The 15,648-nt window shown below is 41.3% G+C and overlaps 1 protein-coding gene across 1 annotated transcript in view; it reads right to left on the bottom strand.

Annotated features, from left to right (window-relative positions):
- Positions 1-11,082: 11,082 nt before the first annotated feature.
- PKP2 (plakophilin 2) overlaps positions 11,083-15,648 on the bottom strand; it is a 44,462-nt gene continuing 39,896 nt past the window's right edge. The window contains exons 11-13 of the mRNA XM_037389917.1: positions 14,404-14,593; positions 13,325-13,412; positions 11,083-11,782 (exon numbers count right to left, since the gene is read on the bottom strand). Coding sequence (XP_037245814.1) covers positions 11,714-11,782; positions 13,325-13,412; positions 14,404-14,593 — 347 coding nt within the window. The 3' untranslated portion in view covers positions 11,083-11,713. The remainder of the gene's footprint in view (positions 11,783-13,324; positions 13,413-14,403; positions 14,594-15,648) is intronic.

Below are 15,648 nucleotides of genomic sequence, written 5' to 3'. Positions count from 1 at the left end.
TTTTAGGTAAGGGTTGTATGAAATTTCATGGATGCAGAACTGTTGGACTGATTAGAATAACAACACAGAAGTACAGAAGCATTCAAAACCTGTGAAAAACTGTCTGCTTTGCTGTGAAGCTAGGCTTTGTGCTAGGGAATAAGTAAGTGTTTTTCTTCATGCTACTACGTCAAAACATCTTGTTCTAGTGTTATTGGCCAAACCAAGTTAATGCTAATGTTAATTGGAACAAATGTCCTGGTCTACTTTCTGTAGCTAGGCAGGGCCACATGGAGTTTGAATCCCCAGCTAGTGGATAAGATTGCCTTCAACTGGAAAATATTTCCTAGTCTTCAGCTAAAGTTAGCTCAAAGAATTTATCTTTCTATCCCAATGAACATAAATTGGTTTGTTATTCTTTCACTTTATGCCAAGAAGCTTTTAAAATCCTGTAGAAATGATGTGGTACTAAAGGGAAGCACACACAGAAGCACCATCAAAATGTCATCTGCTGTCAGCAACTGTCTTGGTAGCACTGGATATGTCACCATTTGCACTGTGCACAGAATAGGAAGTATTGAGTCACCATGCTGTTTTTTCTAGCCAGGCTTTCAAAATTGGTAAGGAAGGAGGGTCTCTGACCTCTCTAGGTAGCCATTTATAGTTTGGCACCACTCTCCTGGAAAGAAATTTTTTACAAATGCCCAACCTGAATATTCCAAACCTCAGCCTGATGCTGTTGCCCTGTTGCCCCTTGCTTTCCCACCTGTCGCTATTGTGACAAGCTTGGTTCTGCCATTTCTGGGGCTTATTTTCAAGTACTTGTAGGTTGCTTTACATCCTCACTTTGCCTCCTCTCCTTCAACCTCTTCTTACACTCTGTGTGCTCTAGTTTCCTCACTGCCTTGGTAGCTCTCTGCTGGATCCTATCCAGCTTCTTGGCATCTCTCTCCTTGAACTGGGAAGGTTCAAGTCACAGCACTCCAGTGCAGTGTTACTCCCTGCCAAACAGGAGCAATAACTTCCCTTGGTCTGCTGGCCATGCTTCTCCTCACAGCCCATTTTGCTGTTTCCCCAGTTCACAGTGTAAATGTGCTGTTGGTTTGAGTTTCACTTGGTTTCCACTGAAACTCCCAGGCCCTTTATGGCAGGTCACCTGCTCAGCTGGTCACTGATGTCCAGGGTTATTCCACCCTCAGTGCAGAGATTTGCACTTCTTGAACAGTGAGATATCTGTTGGCCAAGTGCTTGAGTCTGTGTGCCCCTGCTGCAGACCCTCAAACTGCTGAGTCTTGTTTCTGCTCCTGAGGAGGGTCACGGTATTCCTAGGAAACTTGATTTCAGAAAACTTGTAGGCTGTTTCTCTTGAATAATATTAACATCCAAACCTGAAGTTATTTTTACACTTTTTCAGTTATTCATAATACTCCTGGGTGGCAAGATCACTATTATCTCCACTAGTAAGCCCTTACTCTCTAGTGCAGGCACCATCAGCAGCAGTGCGACTGTGAGAGCAGCATGCCTGTGTTTTGCAAAGACCAGTGAGAATACATGCTAAAAGAAATGGAAAGTTTGTTCTGGACGGCAACAAGTTGATTTGGTGTACGTGGAAGAGCTGACCACCTGTAATGATATGTGCATAATGTACAGCGTATGTGACAACAGGGATAGATGCTGTAGAGAAATATGCCTGTCTGTGGAACACCAATGAAAGCACAGGATGGCAAAACTCCTGAGCTTCTAAAACTAGCTGTATTTAAGGCCAAGCATTTAAAAACTATAGGCCAATGAACACAAAGGATTTTTAAACAGTCTAAACTTCATGCTGCTTTATTGCTGGTGAAAAAAAAAAGTTAATAGCTTCAGTTACAGCAAGCTTTTAACAGAACTTGAAAATCCAAGGCATGGTGATTTAATTTTTTTTTACAGCCTGAGGTTTTACTACATCGTTGTTTATATCAAACTACAAGTTCAACTTTCACACAACTACCTCTCCCACATCCTCAAAAGCTGTTAAGTGTAGAAAGCTGTTTATGGGGACAGGTGTCTCTTATAAGAAACCTTTGAAAAAAGACTCCAAATCAGACTTTATCCTATGAAATCTTTATCATGGATGCAGTTTATCAAACAGGTGCAAAGATCTAGGTACTGCACAGCACAGGTTGCATCTCCTTACCTGCAAATTACAAGGGTCAGAGCTATACAGGGAAGGGTTCACAGGTTTGAGAAAGTCATAGCAGGAAGAAGACAATGGCAAGTGATGCGGTATGGTGATGGTCTGCTGAATTCAGCCATGGGTGAAAGCCAGTGACATGTAAGTGACTTGGCATCAAGAGGGAATATGAGCACACAGGGCTTTTAAACACCACTTTACACAGAAATGCTGGATCTGGGGTATTCCCACAGACATTATGGTACCACTTCTGAGAAGTATGTTTGGGGAAATACAGGACTCCAACAACTAGAAAAATATTTCTGAAGATGCTTCACATCAAAGCTCCTCAAGGAGTAATAAACAGGCATGAGATGTTTGCCATGGCTCTCTTGGCCTTCAGAAATTATCCTGCATGTGAACAAAGTTTCAGTTGAGCTAGGTTGCATCTCCTGATGTACCCCTTTGCAGTGAAATGGCAGGTTGGAAAGCAATCCTGAGAGCCTCTGAAACCTCTTACCACTGGCAATGAGCTACCCCTTATTTTAGGGGTATCCCTTATAGAACCCATGTTTTTAAATTCCCCCTCACCCCCCTGAAGGATACAGGTCTTTGTATACAGAGGTACTGCAAGACACCAGTGTGTGTGTCTCTGTGTGCCCACGGGGCTTTCCTGCACTGTTACAACCTTAACCCTCCCTACCTGGGTGGAGCTTGTAGACCTGTGAGCGACCATTGTCTTAACTCAGCTACTGTTGTAACGAAGATGGACCCAAACAGATGTATCTCACTTTGTTTTGGCAAGAAAATCCTCCAGCCATGCTTGCAACATCCGTTGTTTTGGGACCCTCCTTTCCTTCCACCCTGTGCTGACCTTCCTGTGTCTGGGAATGGGTTTTGGGGTTTATGGAGGTAAGCAATACATTACCCTGACTTCACTGCTAATTTTACAGAAGACGGAACTGACTTTGATGTGAGAGAAGAGATGGAACTGCTGGATTATTTCTGGTCTCAACTTTGTTAGTGAAATGTCACCTTCAGAAATTGTCTGCTAGGCCAAAGCAAAGATGATTTGTACTTTACATCGTGTGTGCAATTTTCAGCAAGCTTGTTGTACAAAGGCCTTCCCAAAAAAACATTAACTGATTTATCTTGGAAGGCAATGAGGGAAGAATCATATTTTGCTTAGTTTAAGAAAAGAGTTATTGTTAATGGCCCAGAAAAAGAAAAAATGTTGGGAAGACAGAAACCCTCCTTTTCTTTTCCTCCTCACCTCCCTCTTCTTACCCCGAAAAACCTATTGTTAAATTACAAGAATGTAAAACTGTCCCCCTCCAATAACGATGCTTCTGCTGAAAGTCGTTATTAGCTATGGGCTATTTGCTGTCTTTTTTGTGAAGACAGCAGGTCATGCTGGGGCTTTGCTCATAGCCAGAGTTAAACATCCTGGGGGGACTGCCTGGGGTGAAGGAAAGAATCCTTGCCAGTGACTCTGTTACCAGTCAGGAGAGTGTCTTGCCCAAACCACAGGGTCATGAGCATTTAACAAGAATTTAATGTTTAACAAGAACTGGGCTAAAAGGATTCTCTGGCTTGAGATGTTACACTGATTTTTATTTTTTTTTAGCTGCGTGTCTACAGAGAAGTAGATTCTAGCTAAGGCCCCACAACCAGACTGCACGAGTTTAAAGCGTGACAGAGCAAAATAATCTATCCAGTGCAGGTGGTTGGTGTAAACACATAAAAGATCAGGGACCATTGTCCAGGGCTACACCTTATTTACCTTCGTTTTCTTTCCTAGCTGGGAACCAACTAGCTGATGTTTGCTGACTTTAATGGAGAACCTGAGAGCAGAAATGTACTTTCCAAGGATTTTGCCAACTGCAGTTGCGACAACTGTTGGATCGATGCTGCTAATCGCATTTTTCCCAAGGAGTGAGTGCCCACAGGACAGGTAGAAACCAACTGTTCACCTCTGTGCTGCGCAGAGCCCCCCACAGCTGCCGTATTGTGCCCACCCCAAATTTGTTCAAATAATCCCTGCCAAAGCATCTGTCCCACAGGCCACGTGTCTGCTTCATAAAGCCTCCCCACGGGTGTCCCCACTGTGTGGCATCCTGCTCTGCACTGGTACAGCAGGCACAGGAGGGGAGCCAGCCCGATGACATGCAGCAGCTGGCTAGCTGTGAGCATTGTTTTTGCTGTGGCAGCAGAGAGAAAAAAGGCGCCTGTTCAACACCATGTGCAGACAGGTAGAGCCTCACATGGCTCAGGGGTGGGCCGGGGTGGTTGCCGTGAGTTGGGTGTACACAAGGACAGAGCAACCACCATGTGCCTGACATTTTGTTGTTCAAGTCACATGGCAAAACTTGCATGTGAACCAGTAAACGTTCCTCCAAAGCTGCTCCGGTGCTGTGCTGTGGTGGATCAGGCTGGGGGTGCTGGGCCTTTCTCTTTCTGAGTCAGAACAGTAGGATTTGAAAGCACTTTTCCATTGAAAAATACACAAAATGGCAACTGTGGGGCCCAACTTTTAAATCTACATATAAACACCTTCTTGTATCACACCATCTCAGGTTCTTATGTTTTTTCTCTTTTTTTTTTCCTCTCTGTCTTTTAAAAAATGTCAATTTAAGAAATATACCTCTGTAGCCACTGCATTGGATTGCCTGTAAAGCACAGTTCCATGTCTTTCAGGTGTACTAAATACCTCTTCTTTTATAGGTTAGCATATTACAGACTAATATATTAGCATATTATAGCATATTATAGACTAATACAGAATTCATTGTGCCCTATTTACTACCCATAATTGCTCTCACAGTAACTTAATTACAACCCTAATCCCAGGTAATGGTGAATCTGTCCACCTTTCTTCATAACAGAAAAAAAATCCTTGGTGGAGGGGTAATCTGTGCTGTGTTTGGAAGGCACCGCACTGGTTAGGCTGCTGGCCCACAGACGTGGCTGTACGAGAGGCAAGTGCCAGACCAGTGCAGGCTTCCCCCAGCTCCATCTGCAGTTCCTCAGAATCTTGCAAAACAAAACCCCTTAGCAATGCCCAGCCCTTCAACCATGGCAATATTCACTCCAGCTTCTCATTCGCGCCATGTACAGGTTGGGAAAGGAATTGTGTGCAATCCTGTGGGGTTTGCAGTGATGGTCTCCTGAGATGAGTCCTTGCTGGAGGTGCTGAAGTGCTTCTGACCTGGCAACCAGATGGTTTTGCTGTCTGCCAAGTGAATTTCAGAACTTCTGAAATTTCTCTTTTCTTTCCGCACCACTTGTTTCGTCTTTCTCACTTCCACAGTTTGCCCACCTCATAATTTTTTTTGTCAGGGTAGCATTTGCTGCCTGGCCCTGTCCACTAACACTTCTGACCGGAGGTTCAGCGTCACTCACTCTTCACCAGAGAGAAGCCAGCTCCCTTCCCTCCTCCCCATGCTCCGGCTTTCCTGCCCCCTGCTCACTGACCTGCTCTGGCACTCACACCTCTTTCAAATGCCTCTGCTCCAATCTGTCACATCAGAAGACAATTTTCCCACCGTCTCTTCGTGTCATTTAAGCTGTGCCAAAACTTTTGCAATAATACCTGCAGGAACATTACTGCTATGCAAAGCATCAGTTTTTGACTTCCAGGTTTTAATTATTTTCAGGTTGAGTAGTAGTATAATTAAAAAAAAAAAGAAGACAACCATGCTGCTCATAGACATTACTTCGTAGATTCTCCTTTTCATCAGCACGTGTATGATTAGGCCTGGGTTTCTCATCATAGCCTCCCTTTATTTTAAAACCTCTAATCTTTGTCCATATGCTTTTCAAGCAGGAAATATGATCCTATTAATAAAATATTATTTCAAGGCTATATATCATATGTTTAGAGCAGCTTTTTTCCTAGCATCAGAAAAGATGAAACTTCCTAAGGATCCTTATTTTAATTTTCAAAGAGATAGACTAAAATTCCTATAATCCTAGCTTTCATTTTAAGCATGAAGCCGATGAATAACACACCTAATCCAGCATGTTAGCAAACAGGGAGAGCAGACAGCCTGCGTGGCCACCCTGTCCCCCCTCAGCGATAAAGGTTGTCTTTGAAAGCCTCCATTGTTCTCCCCGCAGCATCCTGTGTTACAGTGGTGTAACTACAATGCAAATGCAAAGATAACCACAGCACAAAAACATCACAGAGACCATCCTAACTACGTGGCCAAGCAACGTTTTTAGTACAAAGGGCAAATTTTATGATGAAAAAGCTTATTTCCTCATGTTTAGTTAACAGTTTATTTTCTACAAAGTCTGTTTTAATCTCAGTTACAGATCAGTCATTCTGCATTCCACATCCAAGGTTCTCCAGCCTTAAAAAGTTGTGTAGAGTTTAAACTCATGCGGTTTTTAATTGGGCTATGCCCAATGTCCAGTGTTTTGAGTTAAACTCAAGTGTGCTCATGTATCTCATGTATCCTGAGGCACAGTGTGAACTTTCCAGGCGGATCTCAACACTGATAATACAACATTACTGATTTATTTTGTTGTTATTCCAAGCCAAACACAGCTATCCTGGTGGGGGCCAATTATCTTATGACCTTCATGGGCTTCAGAAAGTTTTTAAACTTTCAGAAAGATATTACCCTCTTAGGCAGCAGCTAAAAAAGCCCATTTCACTCTTATAATTTTTGTGTGTTCACGCAGTGGTGCAGGCTTGGCTATTTCAGTTCCTGGTGAACACACAGTAAGAATTGTTTGTGAGGGTCAAACAATGCCCTTTAATCTCTCTAGAACTGAGAGACACCTGAAATCTCTTATTTAAGTTACAGGGGCTCCCAGATGCCTAAATACATTGGAGGCGGTAGTGGTGTCCTTCTGAGCCCCTGAAAGTAAGAACAGGCTGGGGACTTCTGAGACCAACACCTCTCAAGTCATGAGTGGTGGCAGCTTGGCTTATGGCCCTATAGATGGTTACAGCTTAGGGACTGCAAATGAGGGCATAGGTAAGAGAAAGCCTTGTGCAATTTCAGAGGGAATATGTAGTCAGTGTGGAAAAAAGATGTTAAGGACGAGCACTGTATTTGCAGCTGGTGTGTCCCTGTTCCCTTTCAGGGTCATGGTGCTGCCTGCTCTGTGACCAAGGGCATGGACATGTTCAGAAGGCCCTGATACCTCGGGGGGGATTTGCAGTATTGGCTCTAACTGTAGCTGCTAGGACATGTAAGGCAAATGCCTGCTTCCTCTTTTTGTATCTGTGGATATTAGGCTGATCTGAGGCAATCACTAAGAATAATAGGATACAAATAAGGGAATAGGAGCTTAGGTTAAGTAATGGAAAAATTTGTAAACTTGAATTATTTACAGTCACACTGGACACAGCACTGGAAGATACAGCTGAAGAAAGAATGCAAGCAAACTAATTCCAGATCCTGAGCTGACAATACCTCTAATGTGTATAATAAAATGTTTTTGGCTCTGAACATGTGAAATGAGATAAAATAGGTTTATTTCCTCATCATGCTCAAACCTATTAAAATATCCAAAGTATAACTGTAGAGAACTGCAAAATCCTGATCTACCTATACTACCTGCAATAAAACCAGTTTTGTCTTTGGTATATTTGAGCAGATATCCCTGCTGGGTTTTCAATGGGCAGATGCTGTGCAACATCTAAACCAAAATGCTAGGTATAAACTCACACGATCATATTAACACCTGATTCTTCATGCCTTGTCCTTGATGCACTGTGATGTTGAGCTCAGATGTGTATTTTCTCCAGTCAGATTTCTGCTGCTGTCTCCAGATCTTTTTCTCATATCAGACGATGCCTTAAGGTCATGTTATCTTCCCCATGGGCTGGGTCTCGAGTATGAGTCAGGAATGTAAACTGAGGTTTTCATCAGAAGCAATTAAAGTAAAAAAATGGAAGAGCAGCTACTGGAGATGAAATAACTTAGGCAACGTTTGTCTCATCACTTTGCACAGCTTGTGTGTGATTCACATTGTGATTGTGCTCATTGGGCGACCTCATGAACCACCCCCCAAGAGGGCTGTGGAGGGATACTGTTGGGCATTTTGGTCCTGAATCCTAAAGGCACGAAAACATGCCTCTGGCAAGCTGCAGCCTAAGAGCTAAACATGGTAAGAAGCAAACAGGCAGTCTGAGACACCCTCAGCTTTAACAGGTTGCCTTTTGAGGATGTACTGCCAGGCCAAGCAGTAGCTGGTGAAAGGGCTGGGCTTCTTGTATTGTGGCTCATGATGGTGCCAGTTAATCTCACCTGCAGTTTTGTATGGGACCAGAACGGAGGGTTGAACCATTCTTAATAGATAGAATGTTCCTACTCGAAAGAAAAACCCCACAAAAAAGCAAAGTAACATAAAGCCTATGTCCATGCACAATATAATGAAATATTTTACATAGCTTAATTCTATTTAGCAAGAGAGGGAGAAGAAAAATCACTAATATTAAGAACTAATGACAGTAGAAAAAAGTTAAGAGGATTAAACGAGGAATGACTAATTCTTTGGCAATGAATGACTGTCTATATTATTTGGTATCTACTACAACACTACCCATACTAATTAAGAGTTTCTACTAAAATAATTCAGTGAAGGTGGTTGTACTGAGTTGTGGTTGAGACAGTATCTTCAGAAAAGAGGATGTGGGGTCAGTTCCTTGCTCAGCCAAGACTTTTGGAACTACCCAGTATGTTTAAATTCAAGGTTTCAAGTCTCCTCTCTGTAAAGGAACAAGTGAGTAGGCTATACTCTTCAAGTCCCTACAATAAGGATGATTCTAATTATGTTTGTGATCTCCAGTGAGGTGATATGGCCCATGGTAAAGTTTACTGGCAAATACCAGTTAAAGAGAGGTGAAGACAGAGCATGCTAAGTGCTTGATAAGTCAGCAATACAGGACAAATAAAGCTGGACAGGTCCTTGTACTCTGATGCCAACAGGAGCATTACACAGCTTGCCTTCAATAACATTCTCCTGTCATAGAAGTCTAAGTCTCTGTAACTAGATCGAATTAAAAAAATGAATTTTCCCTTTTAAGAAAGGGCTAATGCTTGAAAATAAGTTGCTGCATCCCACAGTAGGTTCAACTAATAACAAAGACCAAAGACAGATTATTTTTGCATTAAAGAGAACACTTTATTATTTCTCTGACTAACATTCTTTGCTTTCTTTGGAGTCCTGATGAAATGTTTTTGATTGCATACAAGTAGGAGATCAGTTGTAATAAGGTGTGTCATTGCTTCTCATCCCTGTTTATAGCTTCAGTTGTTGCCAGATCTGATAATACTTCATGACTTTTGAAACACTGCTTTGATTTTCAAAAGGCACTATTATAGTATCATAGAATCATTTAGGTTTGAAAGACCTTTAAGATCACTGGATCAATAGAAGCAATGTAGAAGAGTTTGCAACCCCTTCCTACGGACACCTTACTGGTAGAAGTAGGCATTTAAAAAATGCCCAGCATTGGTATTTTTCTAAATACAGTGTGAGTTTCACAGAACTAAACCAGCGCTTGGTATTTCTAAAGCCCCCTTCCTGATCTTTACACTGCCAGTTCTTCATTCCCCATGCTACTCTGTATTTAGGTTACTCTTTGTATATTAATTTTGTCTCCCATTAAATTTTGGGCAGTAAAAGCAGACTTATCCAAGTTTCCTGGTGTTTATTCATTCATGGCATATGCAGAGTTACTTGGCTTAACAAGTTAGAAGAAAAAGTTAAATTTTAATTGTCTGTTTTCTGTCATATTTTTCAAAATTGTAAAAACAATTCCCTCAATGTGTGGTGCTGCAAGTTCCCTTCCCCATGTTGTTTTTGGACCTAGAGTATTTTGAAAACAACCTCTTTAAAAAGACAGTATTTTTAAAACCTCTTACTGGAATGCATTTCATTTGAGTTTATTCAAAGCAAATGCAGAGGACTAACAGACCTGTGAAAATGATCTGGGGTGGGGAAGCAGCATTGTTTGCTTACCTCCCCAGGACACATTCTGTTCTGCACGCACGTGGGACTTCTTGGGAACCCTATGAGAGCTATGTGCATCTACCAGCAGAATTTAGCTCCCCAATATCCAGAAATAAGTTTGGATACAGTGTAATGTCACAGTCTGCTGGTGGTAAGTTTCTGGTAGGAACTCGAAGGATTATGCATCCCCTTCTTGATAAGAGCAGCTGTAATAGTTCCCGTGCCAACAGTTGAGCATGGGGGTACAGGACAGGCTCTGTTCATGCAGGAAGGCTTGTAAATACATATGCCAAAGTCTTGGTTGCCAAAAATGTAGCTTAACTCCCTTGATTTCAGAAGACCAATGCCAGATCATGTCAGCTGATAATCCAATCCACAGATTTTTATATATTTTTATATAAATTTCCCATTGATTTAATGGACAGTTTAACTACTGGTTTGTTGAGATGAATCTTGCTTACTAAAGGTATCAGATGGGGTTTTTTAGTGCTTCTTTTCCCTCTCTGAGGATCATATAATGGGAACATCCTTTAGGTGCTTTGGAATTTTTGTCCTCCTGTTACCTATTCTCACATGTGCAGACATAGTCCTTCAGTTATCACACTGCATGTAATTGCTGTAGGGAGGATGATTTCAAGTAAAAGCATATGAAGCAGGATTAGATGAATTCCTTAAGTAGCACAGAACCTAACCTCTTGTATGTATGTATCTATTAAAAAATAAAGGCAAGACTCCACTCCCTTTGTTATACACAGATTATCAACAGAATTGTTTTGAAAATATAATTTTCTTAAAATAATCACTGATTCACCAGCAAATAACTCTTCCACCAACTAGCAAAGAATGATGGGTGCAGCCCAAAGTGTGTGAAACATAGTGTCTGAAACATAGTGGTTCTAGTTAAAACCCTTTCTGGACACGGTTATAAATTCCAACAGCCACGTGAGGGAGGATGAGAGGAGTAAGGAGTGATAAGACCTATGTAAAATCAGTTTTATTGCTGTTGCTGATGAAATCTCAAAGGAAAGAGGCTTAAGAAACAGTTAGCATGTGAACACAATCAATACAAAAATAATAATTTTAACTTCATTCGTGCTTTTATAATGCAGGTAGTGAAACAGCTTCTTGTGTATACTCACAGTCTGAAGATTCTTATTTAGTGTGTGAGAAGAAACAAAAGGGTGAAAAACTACTATGTCCTTCCTGAGCAGTGTACTTGATGCTTACCCACTGTAGAAAACTATCTGTATAAAATAGTCTGAAAAGAATTTGCTGCCAATCAGCATTTCAAACCTTTCTGTATAAATGTCTGCTAGACTAAAGGCAGTCATCTGAAGGTCTGATTAATGACAAAACTAACCTGGATGAACCTTCACCTAGACATCCTGAAGAATCCATCTTGGTTATTTTTATGTTGATATATACAGTACAGCACAGTGATTAGAATTAAAAACATAAAACAGCTACCCTCTGGTCACTCAAGTCTTACATAAAATCAGCCTCTTTTTTCTGAGATACTTTCTGGTTCATGATGGCAACACCAATCGCGTGAAGATAGTTACGTTAACTGACGTATGATCTCATTTGTCTTCAGTGGTATGCTGTGATTCAATCTTTTAGTGAGTTATAGGCTTTTGTGGTCCGGGTATTGATGAAATCTGCTTTCTTAAAGTCAGCCTTTGGAATGAAAGAAACAGAATAATTCATTATCTTCAGTGCCTGTTCTGCAAGGGAAGGGTGGGTTCCGCTGCCTAAAAGCTTGATATGGAGCCATGGTAGGGGTCTAGGCAGAGTCCTCTACAGGGACAGAAGAGGCATCTCCCAGGAATGACTCCATTCAGTGTAAGATAGGTGGGATGAATCATTTGAGTTGCTTAACTCTCGCCACTGACCTATTCTTCTAGCTCAGCTCTACAGACTCCTGACTCTTAGGTGACTAATGTCAACTGATATTAACCCTATCTGAATTAAGAGTACTGGGCAATGCCAAAATTACTCAGGATTTTATCACTCTCATTTGATCAATGATTTCTGTTGCTTATTACACTGACTTTTCAAAAATGTCTAGGCCTTAGGTTGCCTACAGTTTTCAGTGCCATACCTGGTATCTCTAGAGGATCCAATTTGTACAGAAACAGCAAGTAATCAGCATTTTTTGACACTCAGATCCAAAAAAATGTGTCTTATAGGTATACCTGAAGTACTAGTAACTTCAGAAAATTCATGCCATCAGGGGTAATCCTGTACAGTCAAGTCAGGAATGCAGTTGCAAAAAAACAGATGACAAAATCCAGTTAAGGGTTTATATGGGTACAGCACCCTTATTCTTGAACACAGATTTCTGGATTGTGAGGCAGTATAATGCTGAGTGTGATGTAAAACTGTTAAAGTATACTACACTACAACTTTTTTTGAGCAAATTTCAACAAAAGATCTGCAAGAAGGAACAAGTTGACTAATCAATGATAAAGGCTAGAGCTTGAAAAAATTGAATAGTTTTAGGCTATTGGGAATTTTAGGTGACAAATTCTGAACGGCAAGAGAACAAGGAATGAAAACTGAAATACAGGTTGAAGGTAGGTAGGTCAGTTGAAGTCAACCCAGCTGTCTGTTGAAAAAGCAGTCCTAGAACTTCAAAAGGAAAGAAACAAACTAGGTTGTTGGCTGATTCATGGTGGTCATGCCAGTTTGAGCTTGACTGTGGCAGTAAAAGTTTGCTAGTACCCTTCCAGGTCCTAGCTTTTTGTCTGAATGTAAGTAACATCTGGGCTCCCAAACCATACAAACAACATGAACAAAACGGCTCTGTTTTTAAAACAGGAAGCTGCTTTGCCCTGCCTTTGCTTTTGCTGGCACCTTAGGCCCTCTGCGTCAGGTTGGTTCAGTCAGTGGTGGATGGACACCTACTGAGCATCACCTCTCACCACCTGAAACTTCTGTCAGGCAGCAGCTAGGTTTTTTTATAAATTTTGCCACTGGATATAAAACCACAGAGGGAGAGAATATGAACACAGATGAGAAAAAATTAAGGGCATGCATTACTTGTGCAGGATAGATATATAGATAGATAATAGAAATGCCAAACTCAGAGACCACTTGAAATCCTATCATAGGTTGTTTCTTAACAGTGCAGAAGTGCTGAGGGCCCCAAAGGACAAATGAGAGGGTTCCAGTTCTGAAAGAACAGATAACATGCCTTCTCTTTAACCCAGATCTTACCTTTTTGTAAGCGCTGTGGAGATCAGTATGTGACCACAAGGAGTAGAGGAGGACTGAAGCAGCCCTACTAGCTTTGCTGAACACGTTACTGTGATTTTGCAAAAAGAATGATACAACATGTTTAAATTCCCACTTCATAATCACAATGCATATGCAGACCTCAGCAAACATAACCTTGTAGCATTTTTTCTGTCTCTCTTACCTCCTAAATGCTGTTTTACTGCTCTGTAGGTATTCTAGCGTGTTTCATGCTGTCCTCACTACTGAAACAAATGAATCATGCCTCCCTGCTTCACTCATTCTTCAAAATTAGGGAGAAATGAAGCACTTCTTTATAGCCTTCATCTTAGAGCAGCTATCATACTATTCATTTTCAGCTGAGGAAAATACACCTCAGCATAACAAGCATTCAAAAGGATCTTTCTAGCAGGTAAAATCTCTGGTTAGTTAGATAGGATTTAAACTATTCAGGGCCTCATGAGGTCTCCTTTACGGAGATGGATTTCCTCTTTCATTTTGTAAAAAGATAGGAAGGCAAACAGAATAATTATTCGTATTCATAAAACATTATTTTTCCAGTAAATATTGGTCACATGTGATTACATATTAAAGAATGATTAAAGGAATTTCAGATATATTCTCTAAAATGTCACTTTACAAACATTTTTTAAGTACAGTTCTATAAGTTCTGTAAAATGTATCCCTGTGCTTTACTCCTAAAGATTTTCAGGACTGTGTTACAAGGAACAGGAAAGATAGAAATTTTTGGGGGACAGGTAAGATCTGATGATCAGCCACTATATATATATCAGAATATAGACAAACTTGTGCAGTTATCTTCTGAGGAGTTATTTAAAATGCTGGAACATGGCACATTTAGCTGTGGATACAAGAGTTATTGTAAGAGATTTTTCTGCATTTCCCAGTATGTGCAATTCTATTCACATCTTGGTCACTTGTTTAAGCTCTCCTGTACCGTGAGATGCAATGGTGTTTCCCTCACAAGTGGCAGAGGTTGCAGTTTCTTTTTTCCCCAGGGAAAGGAAAAGCAAGAGAGGAAGGCTTCTCAACCATCTTACCTGTCATTCATGCTGATGGTAATAATCTTTGGTAGGCCATCAGCATTCAGGAGAAGCCGTGCATTGTGTGAACTGTTCTGTGTCAAATTGAACAAGGTGTAGCAGATGGATGCCGTGGTTTCACAGACAATATCAGAAACCAGGACAGACTCAGGAAGTATTGAGACCAAATCAGGCAAAACCTCTCTAGCTGTAAGTTGGAAGAGAGATAAATAATGCCATTAGTAACAGGTGCAGATTTATCTAGGGGTCCTACAAGACCTTATTCCTCCCACTGCCACACATCAGGATGCTGTGTGCTCTCACAGCAGTCATGGTCATACCTGCATTACACCCCCAGAATTTAGGTTGAGTTGCATCCACACTAAATTGGACAGTACGTAATTTGCCTCTTACAGAATATTAATACCTCATGTACTGTAGTGAGGTCACTAGGCATGTGCTAGCAGCAGGCTGCCACTTCCCAAGGAACCCTGTGTGTCCTATAGGTAATCATGGGTATAGTGGAACACAACCAGGTGAGAAAGGCTGGCTACAGCACAATTAGTGCTGCACCTATCAGTGATCGGCTGTAAGCGGATGCACACACCCAGCCTCTGAGCCAGTGTGTGAGTTATATAATGAGAATGCCATACCCTGAAGTCCAACCCTATTCAAGAAACACCCCATCACTTTGACCGCACTGAATGTGACCCCACCAGCCAACCAAACAGCTCTAGACAGCAGCTGAGCCCTACCGTACACTGTGACATCCGTGCCACGTGGACCAGAGCTGACAGAGAAAATCACAGCAGTCAGCAAGAGCTCATGCCAGCTGCTCCCACTGTAAGAAGTAGCGCTGGGCAATAGCCTGGGGCATTTCGGCCCATTCTCCCCTCCCTATCCATTGTTTCACCTGGACACAGTGCTTTGCTCTGTCAGTTCTGTTCATTCCTCAGATGGGTGTGTGACAAGGTTCATGCATATTGAGATTAAAGTACATGCCATTTAGAAAAGGACTTTTAAAATGGAATGAACCACCTTCTATGCTTAAGTATTAGTCAAAGCAATCATGTCAGACATGATAGTCCATTTTTTCCATTCATGGAAATATCAGTTCAGATCAAACATTATTTTTCAAGTAAAATGGGAATTTTTCTAATGCTTTTCAATAATTTTACTTTCACAGATGTTTTATATTAGATTTATCTCAATTTAATATCAAAGGTTCATTTTGCTTGATAAATACAGACACAAGGAAACAGT

The sequence above is a fragment of the Falco rusticolus genome, chromosome 5, assembly GCF_015220075.1.
Source record: "Falco rusticolus isolate bFalRus1 chromosome 5, bFalRus1.pri, whole genome shotgun sequence".
NCBI lineage: Eukaryota > Metazoa > Chordata > Aves > Falconiformes > Falconidae > Falco > Falco rusticolus.
This window is presented reverse-complemented; position numbering and strand designations above follow the sequence as displayed.